We start from the raw sequence: 17770 nt of genomic DNA, 5'->3' as shown, positions 1-17770 counted from the left end.
ATTTCTCCCATTCTTCTCTGCAGATCCTCTCAAGCTCTGTCAGGTTAGATGGGAGTGTCGCTGCATGGCTATTTTCAGGTCTTTCCAGAGATGTTTAATGGGGTTCAAGTCTGGGCTCTAGCTGGGCCACTCAAGGACATTCACAGACTTGTCCCAAAGCCACTCCTTCGTTGTCTTGGCTGTGTGCTTAATGTCGTTGTCGTGTTGAAAGGTAAACCTTTGCCCCAGTCTGAGGTCCTGAGCGCTCTGGAGCAGGTTTTCATCAAGGATCTCTCTGTACTTTGCTCCATTCATCTTTCCCTCGATCCTGACTAGTCTCCCAGTTCTTGCCGCTGAAAAACATCCCCACAGCATGATGCTGCCACCACCTTGCTTCACTGTAGGGATGGTATTAGCAAGGTGATGAGAGGTGCCTGGTTTCCTCCAGACGTGACATTTGGCATTCAGGCCAAAGAGTTCAATCTTGGTTTCATCAGACCAGAGAATCTTGTTTCTCATGGTCTGAGAGTCCTTTAGGTGCTTTCTGGCAAACTCCAAGCGGGCTGTCATGTGCCTTTTACTGAGCAGAGGCTTCCGTCTGGCCACTCTACCATAAAGGCCTGATTGGTGGAGTGCTGCAGAGATGGTTGTCCTTCTGGAAGGTTCTCCCATTTCCACAGAGGAACGCTGGAGCTCTGTCAGAGTAACCATCGGGTTCTTGGTCACCTCCCTGACCAAGGCCCTTCTCCCCCGATTGCTCAGTTTGGCTGGGCGGCCAGCTCTAGGAAGAGTCCTGGTGAATCCAAACTTCTTCCATTTACGAATGATGGAGACCACTGTGCTCTTCGGGACCTTCAAAGCTGTAGAAATTTTTTTGTACCCTTCCCCAGGTCTGTGCCTCGATACAGTCCTGTCTTGGAGGTCCACAGGCAGTTCCTTTGATTTCATGGCTTGGTTTCTGCTCTGACACGCACTGTCAACAGTGGGACCTTATATAGACAGGTGTGTGCCTTTCCAAATCATGTCCAATCAATTGAATTTACTACAGGTGAACTCCGATCAAGATGTAGAAACATCTCAAGGATGGTCAGTGGAAACAGGATGAACCTGAGCTCAATTTTGAGTGTCATTGCAAAGGGTGTGAATACTTATTTACATGCAATATTTCAGTTTTTTATTTTTAATAAATTTGCAAAAATTTCTACAAAACCTTTTTCACTTTGTCATTATGGGGTATTGTGTGTAGATTGATGAGAAAAAAAAGGAATTTAATCCATTTTGGAATAAGGCTGTAACATAACAAAATGTGGGGAAAGTGAAGGGGTGTGAATACTTTACGGATACACTGTATATATCAACATGTTGATATTCCGCTCATTAGTTGAGCACTTATAACACCATTGACGGTTTCGGAAAAAAAACGCTATATATATATATGATCTAAGAAATTTTGATATGGAAAGAGATTTTGGATATAGACAGAGGTTGAAAGTTTTTTAGTTTCCTGATAATAAACACCTTTTTGTGACAATAAATTAGTTTTACTGTAACTCAGTATTATTAACATTTTCTTTTTAAATACCTGTAGATCCTAAAGCGTGTGCCTAACAGTGTGCTGTGGCTACTTCGTTTCCCTGCTGTGGGTGAGCCCAACATCCAACAGTACGCCCAGAACATGGGTTTGCCAGGTTCCCGCATCATCTTCTCCCCTGTGGCCCCCAAGGAGGAGCATGTAAGGAGGGGTCAGCTAGCTGATGTGTGCCTAGACACCCCTCTATGTAATGGCCACACCACAGGCATGGATGTCCTCTGGGCTGGAACACCTATGGTTACCATGCCAGGTAAGGAAACTTGGACACCAAACAGATTTCAAGGGACATACACAAGGTGGACCTCGGCAAAGGACCAGACTAGTTTCCTACATTATGATAATTCTGGTAAGAAAACACTGATAGGATTAGTCAAGAATAGTAAGCAAATTTTGAAGTAGCAACTTAAGTGTATGAAGTAAAACTAACAATTTCACAAACTGCACAATTTCAAATACTGCAGATTGTGCTTCTCTACAGTATTTGCACAGATTGAGTTCTGTACTTAGAAGGAATATTGTTTACAGGAATATTGTTTACTTATCAAAGGTGCCTATCGCAAAACCTGTCTCAGGCAGCATGACCAATAGGTCCTGCTCCTCCTGAGTGAGGCAGTGCATGAGCAAAGAATACTAACTAAATTGTCAGCAATATTTTCACAAAATGATAACTTGAATGAGGGATGTTGTGTGACTTTTGTGGACATTTTTTTTCTTTTAAGACTTTAAATGTTACCCTGGTTTTATTTTATATATATATATATATATATACACTCACCGGCCACTTTATTAGGCACACCTTTCCAACTGCTCGTTAATGCAAATTTCTAATCAGCCAATCACATGGCAGCAACTCAATGCATTTAGGCATGTAGACATGGTCAAGACGATCTGCTGCAGTTCAAACCGAGCATCAGAATGGGGAAGAAAGGTGATTTAAGTGACTTTGAACGTGGCATGGTTGTTGGTGCCAGACGGGCTGGTCTGAGTATTTCAGAAACTGCTGATCTACTGGGATTTTCACGCACAACCATCTCTAGGGTTTACAGAGAATGGTCCGAAAAAGAGAAAATATCCAGTGAGCGGCAGTTCTGTGGGCGAAAATGCCTTGTTGATGTCAGAGGAGAATGGCCAGACTGGTTCGAGCTGATAGAAAGGCAACAGTAACTCAAATAACCACTCATTACAACCGAGGTACGCAGAAGAGCATCTCTGAACGCACAACACGTCGAACCTTGAGGCAGATGGGCTACAGCAGCAGAAGACCACACCGGGAGCCACTCCTGTCAGCTAAGAACAGGAAACTGAGGCTACAATTCGCACAGGCTTTCCAAAATTGGACAATAGAAGATTGGAAAAACGTTGCCTGGTCTGATGAGTCTCGATTTCTGCTGCGACATTCGGATGGTAGAGTCAGAATTTGGCGTCAACAACATGAAAGCATGGATCCATCCTGCCTTGTATCAACGGTTCAGGCTGGTGGTGGTGGTGTAATGGTGTGGGGGATATTTTCTTGGCACACTTTGGGCCCCTTAGTACCAACTGAGCATCGTGTCAACGCCACAGCCTACCTGAGTATTGTTGCTGACCATGTCCATCCCTTTATGACCACAGTGTTCCCATCTTCTGATGGCTACTTCCCAGCAGGATAACGCGCCATGTCATAAAGCTCGAATCATCTCAGACTGGTTTCTTGAACATGACAATGAGTTCACTGTACTCAAATGGCCTCCACAGTCACCAGATCTCAATCCAATAGAGCACCTTTGGGATGTGGTGGACCGGGAGATTCGCATCATGGATGTGCAGCCGACAAATCTGCAGCAACTGCGTGATGCTATCATGTCAATATGGACCAAACTCTCTGAGGAATGTTTCCAGTACCTTGTTGAATCTATGCCACGAAGGATTAAGGCAGTTCTGAAGGCAAAAGGGGGTCCAACCCGGTACTAGCAAGGTGTACCTAATAAAGTGGCCAGTGAGTGTATATATATATATATTTCGATGAATGTTTTTAATAATAAAGAAAATTCTGTCATGGCATTAAATTACCAGCTCGAGTTGGTTAAAAAATGAATTCTTTTTTAAAATGAAATGATTACTATCTGTTAAAAAATGTTAAAGTAGTCATAACTGGTCTTAATTGTTTCTTCTTTTATTTTTGTGAATAGGGGAGACCCTAGCATCACGTGTTGCTGCTTCACAGCTCACCTGTTTGGGCTGTCCTGAGCTGATTGCTCATAGCCGTCAGGAGTATGAGGATGTAGCTGTTAAACTCGGATCCGACATGGAATAGTAAGACGAATTTGCTCGACTGTTTACCTGTTTGTTGCAGCAAATTCAATTTTTATCATAAACCTTACAATTTCACTACACTTTTTTTTCCCCCTGCAGCCTGAAGATGATTAGAGCACGTGTATGGAGGCAGCGAATCTGCAGCCCTTTGTTTAACACCAAGCAATACACCATGGACCTGGAGAAGCTCTATCTGCAGATGTGGGAACACCATGCCAATGGGAACAAGCCAGAACCCCTGGTCAAACTCCAGCCAATAGAGAGCAACGAGAATGCCTGAACTAAATGAACTACAACCCAATCTGATCCTCCCTTATCATGTTTGATCTCAACCATCATCAGCACCCTAACTTGATCTGTCAGTCATTTCTGCCCCAGCTTCTCTTCCCTGAATGTTCATGGCTGACAGTCCCCCATCCCCACCCTTTATCGATCAATAGGACTCTTGATTCTTTATGGAGCGTACAGGTGTACTCACATTGATCGTCCTTCAAATTTGCTTGTTGCATCACATTTCTGTTTTTCCAGGACCAGATAGCCAACGCCTGTCAGGCTTTTCATTTGAGACTCTTAACGCAAGTCACATCTTTTCTGATGAGTGTCAGATGCAAGTGCCCCCAGTCCTTCACCCCCTTGCCCTTCTAGTGCTTGGAATCTCAGTGGATTTTTCTCTTTTCTCTGTGCATATGAGACTGAAATGCTGGCTTGTTGAAAGAATGCCCATCCTCCATTGCATTGTTGATATACGTAAATTGGATTAAGTGTTCTGAGTATTTTAAAGGACAGTAGTGCACCCTGGAAGTTGTAACCTCTGACTAAAGTTAAATCGGCTTTAACATGCATTCGTAAAACCAACCAAGTTTGCACCTTCTCTTGATTTTCTCTTAAGCTATTGTTAAGTCTGACAGATTTTCTGTGTGGGTTTTGAGGTAGCTGTTGTTGAGGAAGACTTTCTCCTCCCTTTTCACTTCTCTCATGAAATGCCCACTTCTAAAAATGTTCGTCCTGTGTCAGTGTAAGAATGCTCAATAGCTATTGGTCCTTTTTGGTGTCACACTATGCTCGCAAAGGCCATTGGACAAAGCTGGATAAGAAGTTTATTAGTTATCATTGGAGGGGCCTATATTTCACTTAAGCTGTCATTTGCTTACTGATATTTTTTTTATCACGAACTGGGAGCGGCCTAGGTAAGTATTTTCTAAGCAGTTGGTTTTTTGTTTTTTTTTGTATTGTCCAATAACTGTTTGCTGTCAATGATGCATCTAGACGGAGCCTTGCAGTAATTAAAAGAAAATTAAAAAGATTTTGTACTGCCTAATTCACTCAAAAAAAAATGACAGTGATGCTAGAAGTCTGGCCCTAGAAGTCTGGAGTCGACCTTTATACCACGAAAGCAGGGGTTGCCAATATGGTAGGTAATGGGTCTACATGCCACACAACATCTTGCACAACTGGTGAGGCTTAATAATTGTTGCATATCAGAATTGATAGATTTTGATGAGAATTTACAAACCTTGTGGTATAAAAAGAGTTGTGCTAAAGGTGTCCCATCCATTTCGCCTGAGTCTTTGGTTTCCCTGATGTACCAGTCATGGAAATCCTCCCAGCCCTTTGTGTTATTTCTTATTGACATAACGATACGGCTCGCTGGTGTAGTTAACAACTTTCTTCAAGACTCCGGTTTGTTTACATCACCTCTCTGGCCATGCTTGTACCCCGTGCATGCGCCCTGCGCAGTTTGCTTTGCAACATAACAGTCACATGACCATTTGACTATTCTCTGCAACATGCCACATCTCCCTCATCAAGTCTCTTTTAAATAGTAACATATGTACAATAAAATAACCATGAATAGCCATTACAGGTATTGTACAAGAACATCCATGAACATGTATTAGCAATGTTATATCTGACAGTGAATGCCCTTTCACCAAAACCCGTTACATTTGTTCAATCAACCTCTGCAGCTTTTACTGTTCTACCAGACCTGTGAGGCTCAACTGGTTCTATGTGTACGAGTGCTCAGTGCTCTCGCCCCTCTGTCATTGTACCTTTTTTGATTACACTTGTTTTTCACACTTGGTTTGCTTCTGTTTCTATAAACACTGGTAGCCTCGTTTTCTGTTGAACAACAGTTCTGCGGGTGACTGTCCTCTTTCAGTGGTGCCCCTGAGCAAGATAAGGAGCAGAGTCTGAGTCCACTGCTTTCTTGATCACCAGTTTGGCTATTCTGACTCCATTCTCTGCCAGCCCGTTAGACTGCGGGTATAATGGACTAGATGTAACATGCTTAAATCCGTATTCCTCAGCAAAGTCTCTGAAGGCTTGACAACAAAACTGAGGTCCGTTGTCTTTCATCACTCATCTAAGTGACGGTCCAAGGACAGGATGTTGTGTTGCTGTAAAGCCTCTTGAGGCAAATTTGTAATTTGAAATATTGGGCTATACAAATAAAATTAACGACTTGACTTGACTCTCCAGTCTAAACTGACTGCAGGTATCCCCACCCTTATAAACAATAGTTGCATAACGACCGAAAACAACGACCAGTTTCATATGCAAATATGGCGTGACCATTAACTAGAATTTCAATGGCCATCTGTACTATTCACAGAGGATTTGGGGATGTTTACAATCACAGCATTGTAAGATCAATCAATCAAGTCGCATTTTTATAGCGCTTTTCTAGATGCAACAGCCACTCAAAGCGCGTTACAATTAATTCTCCCCTACACACACAGATGGTGACAGACGTACTCTTAGCCCCCCCCCCCCCCCCGGTAAGTGTGGTTATCCTAACTGGGCGTTTGTCAACGCTAGGGAGAAGCCCAAACAGTGCACCAGCCAATCGAAGAGAGGAGAAGAACAACAGCAGCCTAAGCGTAAACCAGAGGTGATTCCGTATGTGGCATATGTTCCGTATGTTGCTTTCAAACCCCAAAACATGATGTGCCAGAAGTTGGTCCACCCCAAGGATCGGGTCTCACGGCACAAACAGAGCCATATAGTGTACTATACTGTTAAGGGCGCGTCGGAAAAAAACGGAAGAATTTAGTTTGTAGCGCCAGTTGTGAAGAAACGGACTGAATTCCTTCCGTCAGCGTTGTTGAATTTAGGCTCTTGGGGGGGGGGGGTGTTACGGAAATATATAATAACAATAATATATTACATATTATATTATATCTATCTATCTATCTCTCTCTCTCTATATATATATATCTACACTACCGTTCAAAAGTTTGGGATCACCCAAACAATTTTGTGTTTTCCATGAAAAGTCACACTTATTCACCACCATATGTTGTGAAATGAATAGAAAATAGAGTCAAGACATTGACAAGGTTAGAAATAATGATTTGTATTTGAAATAAGATTTTTTTTACATCAAACTTTGCTTTCGTCAAAGAATCCTCCATTTGCAGCAATTACAGCATTGCAGACCTTTGGCATTCTAGCTGTTAATTTGTTGAGGTAATCTGGAGAAATTGCACCCCACGCTTCCAGAAGCAGCTCCCACAAGTTGGATTGGTTGGATGGGCACTTCTTTGAGCAGATTGAGTTTCTGGAGCATCACATTTGTGGGGTCAATTAAACGCTCAAAATGGCCAGAAAAAGAGAACTTTCATTTGTAACTCGACAGTCTATTCTTGTTCTTAGAAATGAAGGCTATTCCATGCGAGAAATTGCTAAGAAATTGAAGATTTCCTACACCGGTGTGTACTACTCCCTTCAGAGGACAGCACAAACAGGCTCTAACCAGAGTAGAAAAAGAAGTGGGAGGCCGCGTTGCACAACTGAGCAAGAAGATAAGTACATTAGAGTCTCTAGTTTGAGAAACAGACGCCTCACAGGTCCCCAACTGGCATCTTCATTAAATAGTACCTGTTAGAGCCTGTTTGTGCTGTCCTCTGAAGGGAGTAGTACACACCGGTGTAGGAAATCTTCAATTTCTTAGCAATTTCTCGCATGGAATAGCCTTCATTTCTAAGAACAAGAATAGACTGTCGAGTTTCAGATGAAAGTTCTCTTTTTCTGGCCATTTTGAGCGTTTAATTGACCCCACAAATGTGATGCTCCAGAAACTCAATCTGCTCAAAGAAGTGCCCATCCAACCAATCCAACTTGTGGGAGCTGCTTCTGGAAGCGTGGGGTGCAGTTTCTCCAGATTACCTCAACAAATTAACAGCTAGAATGCCAAAGGTCTGCAATGCTGTAATTGCTGCAAATGGAGGATTCTTTAACGAAAGCAAAGTTTGATGTAAAAAAAATCTTATTTCAAATAAAAATCATTATTTCTAACCTTGTCAATGTCTTGACTCTATTTTCTATTCATTTCACAACATATGGTGGTGAATAAGTGTGACTTTTCATGGAAAACACGAAATTGTTTGGGTGATCCCAAACTTTTGAACGGTAGTGTATATAGATATATGTAAAGCTTTTTTCCTACATCTATCTTTCTACATCCCTTGTTGAACGAGTGAATCGCTTTGTATGGCACTTAGTCTGTAAATAAAGTTTAAAAAGAAAAAGGGGGCGTGTCTACACCCATTCCAACGACCCTAAATGTAAACGTCTTGAATTATTGTCGCTGACAGAGGATTGTAAGCCTCTGATTGGCCAATTTAAAAAAAACTGTTGCCAGTTACCCCGCCCTCTCAAAGTCTCCGGTCTGTAGAGACACAAAGACGATTGGAGAGAATTGAGTTGGAGCGACTTTATAAAGCGGAGGGCTTGACGCGACTTTACACGGCTCTGCTCGAAAGGTCTGCCTGCTGTCACTCAAAAACTTGGTAGTAAATTAGCAGCCTGTAATTTCTTTTAGTTGGGAAATGCTGACTTTCGTACTAATTAATATATTTTGAATAAAAGGTAACGGAAATATAAAACATTTGTGACGGTTTAGCCTAGCCAAGGTAGCTATGTAACCAATCAAGTTACCCGCTATGGTTGCTAACGTAAAGCCCAAGCGTTACCTTTTTTGGCCCATGTTTCGGGAGATGCTAAATTATCGCCCACTGATATCACACCGATTCAAATTAAATGATCAGTAATCAAATGTGACCAGTCTATTAGAAATTTTCTATATTTGTAGGTATGTTGAGCCAGTTCTGTCTTTGTATTTCAGAGATTAGTATGGACTCTGACACCCACATTCGGTTTCAAAGAATTGCTGATAAACTGGGATGGACGAAGAATGGAGGACTGGATACTGCAGAGACAAATGTTCGTTTCGCTTTAGATGTTAAACTGTTCATGATCGTTACACGTGATGAAAACTTACACGTCATTGTGTTTGTCCTTTTTAAATGTCTCATGCATGCTCAAAAATCCAGCTGTAGAAATCCTAGCTGAATCATTTCATCTGGACACCAAGTGAAACTTAATTTGATTATTTCTCCCAAGTACTTTTCTCCTCATTGAATTAAACAAAGAAGTCATATTAGCATGGGTAACATCAATTTGTTGCTGTTCAAAAGGAGTTGCAGATGTGTCTTCTCTCTCATTGTCATAGCTGATAAAGAGCATTGGCAAGAGTCGGCATCCTGCTGCAAGTCATCATGGATCTACGGGAGCTATGGATTCAGCTTGCCGTGTCCGGCTTCATCTGTCCGACAGTGAATATGACGCAGACAAGGAGAACCAATCCTCCAGGGCAAATGACTACAGAGACAAGGCTTCACTGGAGTGCAGCGAAGACAACTTTGAGGGCTGTAAGTGAGGGCAGCTTCTAGTTTCTGCCTCAAATTGTAATTGTATGCATGTTCATGAAATTGAATGTCCATTATACTGTACACCTCCAATCCTCAGTTTTTGTAAACAAAGTGACACCCAAAACCAAAGACACCTCATGGAAACCATGTAGCTCTGCAAAGAAAGACAGGTAAGTGCAAGCAAAGGTCAAAGTTCACAGGTGCCATTTTACTTATAATTTGTCGCTGGCAAACTGTTTGATATTTCAGTAGTGCATTACTGGCTTCTGCCCTTTTTAGTTCATGTGCTGTGGTGAGCTCAGACAGTGATGGCAGCTTTGAGATATGTGAGTAGAGCCTTGGCCTTTGTCTGCTGGGTGGCATTTTATTTGATTTTGAAATTATTTAATACTGTGTCAGTGATGACATAATTTTCTAACTGTAATTTTCTCTCATTGCACACTGCAGTTCTAAACAAAATTAAAACTCCTAAAGAGAAACCTAAAACAACACCAGAGAACAGTGAAGACAGGTTAGTTTTATATTTTGGTGCGTTATGTTTTGTTCCTCAAATGCTAACATAGCTGCATATGACTATAATTATTGTGTTGAGAGCTAAAGATGTGCATGTTTATTCCCCAGCCTCAAAAACTTCATAGTGGATGACTTATCATCTGATGATGACTTTATTGAGCAGAAACCATTGTCCAGAGGTAACCCTGATTTACCATTTCTGTACTTAGAGTAGAATAGCTTTTTTTTGCTTTTAGTGTTACTAGAAATGATCTGTATTATTTGCAGCGAATAAATAAAAGCCCTTTAAATTGATTTAACCGTTTTTCAGTTCCTAAGAGCATTCGGACTCCAGCAACTAAGCCTCATGCGAGACGACAAGTAGTATCTCAGTGTGATTCTTCAGTCTTCATCAGCGACAGCGATGATGATGATTATATTGTCAAGACTACCTGGAGGACTCGTCACTCAAGGCCCAACATCCCCCAAAAGGCTAACAAGGGAAATACTCAACACTCTGATCAGGAAGACAACTCGTTCAAAACCCCATCACCTTCACTTGCTCCCCACCTGGTTCCCACTGCTTCTTCTGCCCCACAAAAATATACCTGCTCAGGCCCCTCTAAGTTGGATGCTTCAGCCAGCTCTGAAGAGGAGATGTCTCTACTAGATAGACTGAAAAAGAAGAAAAAAGTCTATGGCAGTTCATCCACACCAGTCCCCAACATAGGTAAGACTGAATTTAAGCTGTGATTTTTTAGTCAGCCTGCACCGTGTTCTCTGTATGGTGTTAATATTTATAAGTGCTTTTTTTGGGGGGGGGGGTGTAACAGTACAAAACCCTAAACTTTTGCTGGGTCTTCTTGTATCCAGATTGCACTATAAAGCCTCCTGTGTCAGTTCCTGCTGTAAAGACTCAGCCAATACAGAAACCCAGATCACTGGGGCAAACACCACTACATATTAGAACCCCAAAAAATTCTACCATCTCCAGACCCATGACCAGTCAGACTGAGCCTCGACATGGGCATAGTAGCAGGTATGTTGTTGTGACTATTTCCCCAAGAGATTAGCAGAAGATGGTGTGAGGGAAATTCTCCCTGGAATGAGAGTTGCCATTTCTCAGAAGAATTTCTTATGCGATTCAGATGTAATCAATCTTTATTACATGCAGCATAGGAAAAACACATCAGCAAGTTAGCATGCCTCCCTTCTTAATTCAGGCACACATGGTTATATTCTGCACACAAATCATTTTAATATAAAAGTAGTAAGATTAATCATACATATTTTCCTTTAGAATGGTGAATTACTATGAGTGTTTTTCAAATCGCTCTTTTAGTGGAGACAGTTGCATTGTTTGAAACCAAGCTGTAAAAGATGTTTGTCCTACTGGTATACTGTTCAAAGCATTTTCTTGCTCTTATCTAACAGGGCAGTCTTTATATATTGACCATCAAAGGCCTATGCTAAATTTCTTCTTCATACTTGATGGGTTTTTTTTTTTTACTTCAAATTCTGAATTTGTAATCTTTCTGCCAAGGGTTGTAATCTGTAAAACGCCAGACTGCTTCTTGGAGTCCCTCTCAACCCCAGGCTCCAGCTATGAATCCAGTTTCAAAAAGAACAAGGAGGACCTTACCAGCAGACTCTACAATCTGTATAACACCAGCGTTTTTGACAGCAAGGTGAACAGTGTGCCTACACACTTTGATTTATATCTATTTTCAATGTTTGGTATACTGTGTTTTAGTGTTCGTTCTGCTTCTGCACATAGGTTTTTTTTTTTTCATCTGTTCGATTGATATTTTTCCTTCATATATCTGATATGATTTCTTTAGCTCCCCACCAGTATGTCAGTGACCTGGAATAAAAAGATGCGCAAGACTGCTGGCTACTGTGTCACAGGGCAGGAACGGGGCAGAGGGAGCCGCTATGCCCGCATTGAACTGTCAGAAAAAGTCTGCGACTCTGCAGGTATTGTTTCAGTAGAACAAATATAGTATGATCATAATTTACATTGGTTTTTAATTTTTCAACCTCAAAATTGCTGAATTTTTACGAGTAATGTCACCTGTGATGCATGACAATGTTTTTATGTGAATGTTGTATGGAATAATTCTATTTTATAAATGGCGTCAGCCAACTTGTGCAGAAGCCTGGACAGCAGCCCTGTCCCGCATTGCTGCTCATGGCTACTCTGTATATCTGCCCTGCTTGATGATTTGCGCTCTTGCACACAACCTGCACATTATGACAGTCAATTTATTAATCTGTTCCCTAACAAAATGTTTAACCTTTAGTTGTGCCAATAGTCAGCACTGTGAGAATCCTCGCGAGTCAACAGGTCCTTTGATGGCATGACAAAGATGCTGTATCTTTTCTGTTTCTGTCTTACATGCTTCACTCGTCCTGCTTTATTATCTACAAACCATTAATTGTTGCAATTTAATTGTCCCAAATTTGAACTTTATCCCAATTGGGCAGTCCACTCATCTTTATCATTATGATTATTATGATTATCATTATTATTACTTGATTGGACAGTTGGAGTACTACTAAGAAAGCTCTGATAGCATTCAAACCTTGGCCAGCAGGGGCATACATATGGGTCTAGACATCTTTGGACCTTATACATTGTGCTCTAGGTTTTCTTGACTTAAAACTCCAAAGTAACCTGATCTCTTCCCTTTTTAGAGCGACTGAGGGACACGCTGATCCACGAGATGTGCCATGCTGCTACTTGGCTTGTAAATGGTGAGAGAGACGGGCATGGGACCTTCTGGAAGCTGTATGCCCACAAGGCCACACTGGCACATCCTGAGCTACCCATGGTTACACGGTGCCATACCTATGACATCAAATATAAGTACCAGTACGAGTGCTCCCGCTGCAAGAATACGTATGTCCTGCTGAACTTGGATCAGTGCAAAATATTATGCCACTTTGTTGATCACTTCTTATTTTCAGACTGTGTTATCCCACTGGTCATGTACCTAATATCCCACTGTGCCACTTCCCGTCTCTCATAGAATTGGACGTCATTCCAAGTCACTGGACACAGAGCGGTTTATGTGTGCCTTCTGCACGGGACGGTTTGTCCTGCTCACTCCATCCAAGCCCCGGGCTCCCACACCCTTTGCCATCTTTGTCAAAGAGAACTACGGGAGTACACGACAGGAACTAGTGGGACAGAGCCATGCAGATGTGATGCGGAAACTGAGCGCAGACTTTACCACAAAGACTAAACTCAGTCAAAGTTGAGATGTTCATGATAAACATGTTTTTGACTTACATCAATGAGCAGCTATGTACATTAATTTTTTTCTATTTGGAGCCTCATTTCTCTTTTTCCTTGTTAATGGGTTTGCTTATACCTATTAACAATAATCACCAAAACTGAGCCATACTAAAGTTGATTTTCTCCTTCACAAGCCTTTTTATAAGATTTGAAGTTTTGGTCAGGGAAGCATGAAACACCTCTGTCCATGATTGTTTAATTTGTGTACAGTTTTATTTCCGTCTCTTTGACCTTAGTTCTCGTTATTGGTTAAGTGTCACCCAGTGAATTAAGTTTTTTTTTTTCTCAGGAAGATGTATGGTTGACGTTGTTGTGTTCGTGTTAATTCTTTTGTCTTTTTGCTGTTCTATTGTTTGAATAAAGATTCAGGTTACCTTATGTGTGTAGGTATTCATGTAGTCAATAGTAAACTACTGTGCTACTTTCAGGAGTACAATTTTTTTGAAAATGCAGGCGTGAATAACTTGTGCCCAATTTTAACGTTCAGTGGAAAAAACATTTTAACTTTAATAGGTCTGGTGCTTATAAAGCAATTGGTAAGAAAGAAAAGAAAAAAAACTTTCTAAATGTTAGTAAAATAAAGAAGAATAGGGAACACTGCTGGGATACACAAAAGTTGAATATAATTGATGGAAATTTACTCTTTGATAATGGGGGTTATCAGAAGTATATATTAAAAAAAAAAAAGCAAGAGAACCAAGGCATGAGTTCCCTTAGATATACATGCCTTGTTCTACTCAATTTTAAGTACTGGAGGCTTAAATGTTCAATATGACCATTCCACAAGGAAATTAGTTTTTAATCAGAGAAGGCCTTTTTCTTGCTTTTCTGCTTCTACTGGAAGATTTTTTTATTTTTTGCACGTCACTTCACATTGTATAGGTAGTGGAAATTACATTTGTAATAAATTGTGAGAATTTACAATTCAAGATATTTTTCAAAAAATTCTACTTTAACCCTTTCACGCATGGTCAATACAGTGGACAGCTATTCAAACGCCGTCTCCTTGTATATGCATGGGGTTTGATGGTATAGTTGCACATCAGCCACCACAGTCGACGCTAGTGCATCATCCCATACAGTGTCACCCACTGGCCAGCTGTTGTAAGAGCAATACAAATCTCTCAAACCCAAGATGGCCGACGGACGGCTAGAAATCCTGAGCAGCTCAGGAATATCTTGCCAATCCTTCTAGAGTAGGAGACCCATCCATCCATCCATTATCCGAACCGCTTATCCTGCTCTCAGGGTCGCAGGGATGCTGGAGCCTATCTCAGCAGTCATTGGGCGGCAGGCGGGGAGCACCCTGGACAGGCCACCAGGCCATCACACAGGGCCAACATACACACACACATTCATACCTAGGGACAATTTAGTACGGCCGATTCCCCTTGACCTACTTTTCTTTGGGCTGTTGGAGGAAACCGGAGCCCCCGGAGGAAACCCACACAGACATGGGGAGAACATGCAAACTCCACACAGGACGACCCAGGACAACCCCTAAGGGTGGACTACCCTGGGGCTTGAACCCAGGACCTTGCTGTGAGGTGACCGCACTAACCGCTGCACCACCATGCCACCCTAGTAGGAGACCCTTGCAGTAAATAAAATTTGGTAACATCAAGTAACAACTAAGGAGTAAAAAAATGGTTAAAATTTCCAAGTATTGATTTTATGTTTGGAGGAAATTACGTTTAATCATCTGTACACTGAATTGGACTTCATGCATCACTGGCTTTATTTCAACTACAATTCATACTATTATTCCGACTTTGTATTTCTTGAAAATACTTCATCTGCAGTAACCTTTTGGCTGTGAATCAATTGATTTATGTTATTATAATGTAAACTAGTTTTTGTAACAAAAACAACGTTTTTTTGCAGATTAGTTCCATTTTGGGCAGCACGGTGGCGCAGTGGTCGCCTCACAGCAAGAAGGTCCTGGGTTTGAGCCCCAGGGTAGTCCAACCTTGGGGGTCATCCTAGGTCATCCTCTGTGTGGAGTTTGCATGCTGTGTCTGCGTGGAAGAGAGAGGAACCCTCCGGGGGCTCTGGTTTCCTCCCAAAGTCCAAAAACATGTAGGTCAGGTGATTCGGCCATACTAAATTGTCCTTGGTGTGTGTGTGTGTGTGTGTGTGTGTGTGTGTGTGTGTGTGTGTGTGTGTGTGTGTGTGTGTGTGTGTGTGTGTGTGTGTATAGGCCTTTGATGGCCTGGCAGCCTGTTCAGGGTGTCTCCCCGCCTGCCATCCAGTGACTGCTGGGATAGGCTCCAGCATCCCTGCAACCGTGAGAACAGGAATTAGGAACACTTTGTCATTTCACCTCATGTACTTGTTGTTGTGTTCTTATGGACAAAGTATCCACAGTGAATGATAGAACATTTATCAATGCACCACACTTGTGCACATGAAATGAAACAAAATGCAGTTTCCCCCAGCCCACAGCAGTGCAACATATAGACAAAAACACATTCAAGAACTACAAGAACACACATATTCAAACTAACACATATGTATAGTATCCAAACTATCCATCCATCATCCAAACTGCTTGTCCCGCTCTCAGAGTCGCGGGGATGCTAGAGCCTATCCCAGCAGTCACTGGGCGGCAGGCGGGGAGACACCCTGGTCAGGCGTCCAGGCCATCACAGGGCCGACACACACTGGGATTATGTTTATTATGAAATTACTGCAGACAGTACTCGTTGTAATAAGATAGTAAAGGCAACATTCAGTAAGCAACATGTATTGCCTGAAAAGATCTAGCTGATTTGTGGTGATCAGGCTTATAGCTGTTTCCTCATAGGGTATATATGCAGCTCAAGAAGAGATCATAAACCTGAGTTTTTCAGCACATGCAAAAGACAGTAAGAGGGGAGAAGGGGGGAGCAACAGTTCCCCCACCGCCACACAGACTGAAACTCCAGCTGATTTCCAGAGTGTTGACTCAGAAAGAATGGCAAATGAACAGATATGCCAAAAACAGGCCTCCTAACCAAGGGAACAAATGCCAGCCAGCAGAACCGCCAGTCTGCATGGGCTAGCAGTTAGCCTAGCCTGCCCCGATAACTTGTCCTGTCAGACCGCCCTCTGTGTTTCCTGCTCGGGCGCAGCTCCAGGCAGGGGCCGTGGTCCCTGTGGCAACCGGACAAAGCAGACCAAGCCCTCCCAACTGATCCAGCACCAGCTGTCCCAGCCAGACACCCTTAACACACCTCCCCGCACTCCACATGATGACATCAAAAACACCACAGTCAGCACCAGGTGAGGCCGCCACCAGACCACCCGCCCTCAGTGTCTGCATGGGCTGGCAGTTAGTTTAGCCTGCCCCGCTTCTGCGTCCTGTCAGACTGCCCTCAGACTACGTTCCCTGGGCCCACATTGTAGCAGACCAAGCTCTCACAGCCGATCCAGCACCAGCTCCCCCAGCCAACAAACGAAGATAAAATGCTGATGTGGACAAAGACACTGCATCGACGGTACTGGGTGAGACCACCGCAAATGTATATTTGCACCGCCATCTCTCCACAGGAAGCAGGATAAGTGGTTTGGATAATGGATGGATGGATAGTTCCATTATGTGAGTAGCAGTTGGTGTCTTTATATTTTGTAGAGCTCAAGTGCGGTATGTGATAGAAAAGCCTACAGGATAGTGGAGCAAATACCATCTGAGTCAATGAGAATGATGCTAGTGGCAATGATGATGAATGGCTGTCAGGAAAAGAAGGATTAACAAATGCTAGCAGTAGTGACAGTGGAGTTGAGGAAAGTGAGGGAGCTGAGGATGCTGAGAGAGCTGAGGATGCCTAGGATGTGCCACCTGATAGAGCTCAAGGACATAAAAAAAGCAGACTTGTCTGGAAAACCAGAGACAACCAGTTTGAGGGAGACTCCTTTTTCAGGGGAGTGGAAAGTAAATGTTGAGTAATTTTATATTACTATATTGTCCATCCATCCATCCATTATCCAAAGTGCTTATCCTGCTCTCAGGGTCACATGATGCTGGAGCCTATTATATTATTATATTATATATTATTATATTATTGTCCAGGGTTTCTCCCTGCCTGCTGCCCTATGACAGCTGGGATAGGCTCCAGCATCCCCATGACCCTGAGAGCAGGATAAGCAGTTTGGATAATGGCTGGATGATATGATATGATATGATATTATGTTGAGTAATATGAGTAAAATGTTGAGTAATGTTGAAAATATGTGAACACATTAGTTTAACAGCAATAAAAATGTATATTATTTTGTCGTTTTTTGACATAATATATCATTTTATTCATTGGTTTGTTAAATACATATTTCTTCAGTTGAAACCTGAAATGCATGCTGTCCACCCGAGTCAACATATGGAAAAACTCCTTGAAAAATTGGCATTTAAGAAAATGAAGTTCC

The 17770-nt window shown here is 42.2% G+C and overlaps 2 protein-coding genes across 6 annotated transcripts in view; both read left to right on the top strand.

The window, feature by feature from the left end:
• ogt.1 (O-linked N-acetylglucosamine (GlcNAc) transferase, tandem duplicate 1) overlaps nt 1–5156 on the top strand; it is a 37913-nt gene extending 32757 nt beyond the window's left edge. For 3 of the 5 annotated variants that reach the window (XM_056272794.1, XM_056272786.1, XM_056272779.1), the window contains exons 20-22: nt 1568–1916; nt 3739–3862; nt 3962–5156. In XM_056272794.1, coding sequence (XP_056128769.1) covers nt 1568–1916; nt 3739–3862; nt 3962–4142 — 654 coding nt within the window. In that variant the 3' untranslated portion in view covers nt 4143–5156. The remainder of the gene's footprint in view (nt 1–1567; nt 1917–3738; nt 3863–3961) is intronic. The other 2 variants (XM_056272810.1, XM_056272802.1) reach the window with 1 other exon arrangement.
• A 3450-nt stretch (nt 5157–8606) lies between these two features.
• Nucleotides 8607–13646, top strand: gcna (germ cell nuclear acidic peptidase). The gene is made up of 13 exons (XM_056276637.1): nt 8607–8628; nt 8991–9124; nt 9378–9576; nt 9674–9746; nt 9856–9902; nt 10024–10087; nt 10198–10268; nt 10400–10798; nt 10942–11107; nt 11612–11756; nt 11910–12045; nt 12766–12970; nt 13101–13646. Exons 2-13 carry the CDS (start codon nt 8999–9001, stop codon nt 13330–13332), a joined length of 1863 nt encoding a protein of 620 aa, XP_056132612.1. The 5' UTR covers nt 8607–8628; nt 8991–8998; the 3' UTR covers nt 13333–13646.
• Nucleotides 13647–17770: the final 4124 nt, after the last annotated feature.

Source organism: Lampris incognitus, chromosome 1, assembly GCF_029633865.1.
Source record: "Lampris incognitus isolate fLamInc1 chromosome 1, fLamInc1.hap2, whole genome shotgun sequence".
Lineage (NCBI taxonomy): Eukaryota > Metazoa > Chordata > Actinopteri > Lampriformes > Lampridae > Lampris > Lampris incognitus.
This window is presented reverse-complemented; position numbering and strand designations above follow the sequence as displayed.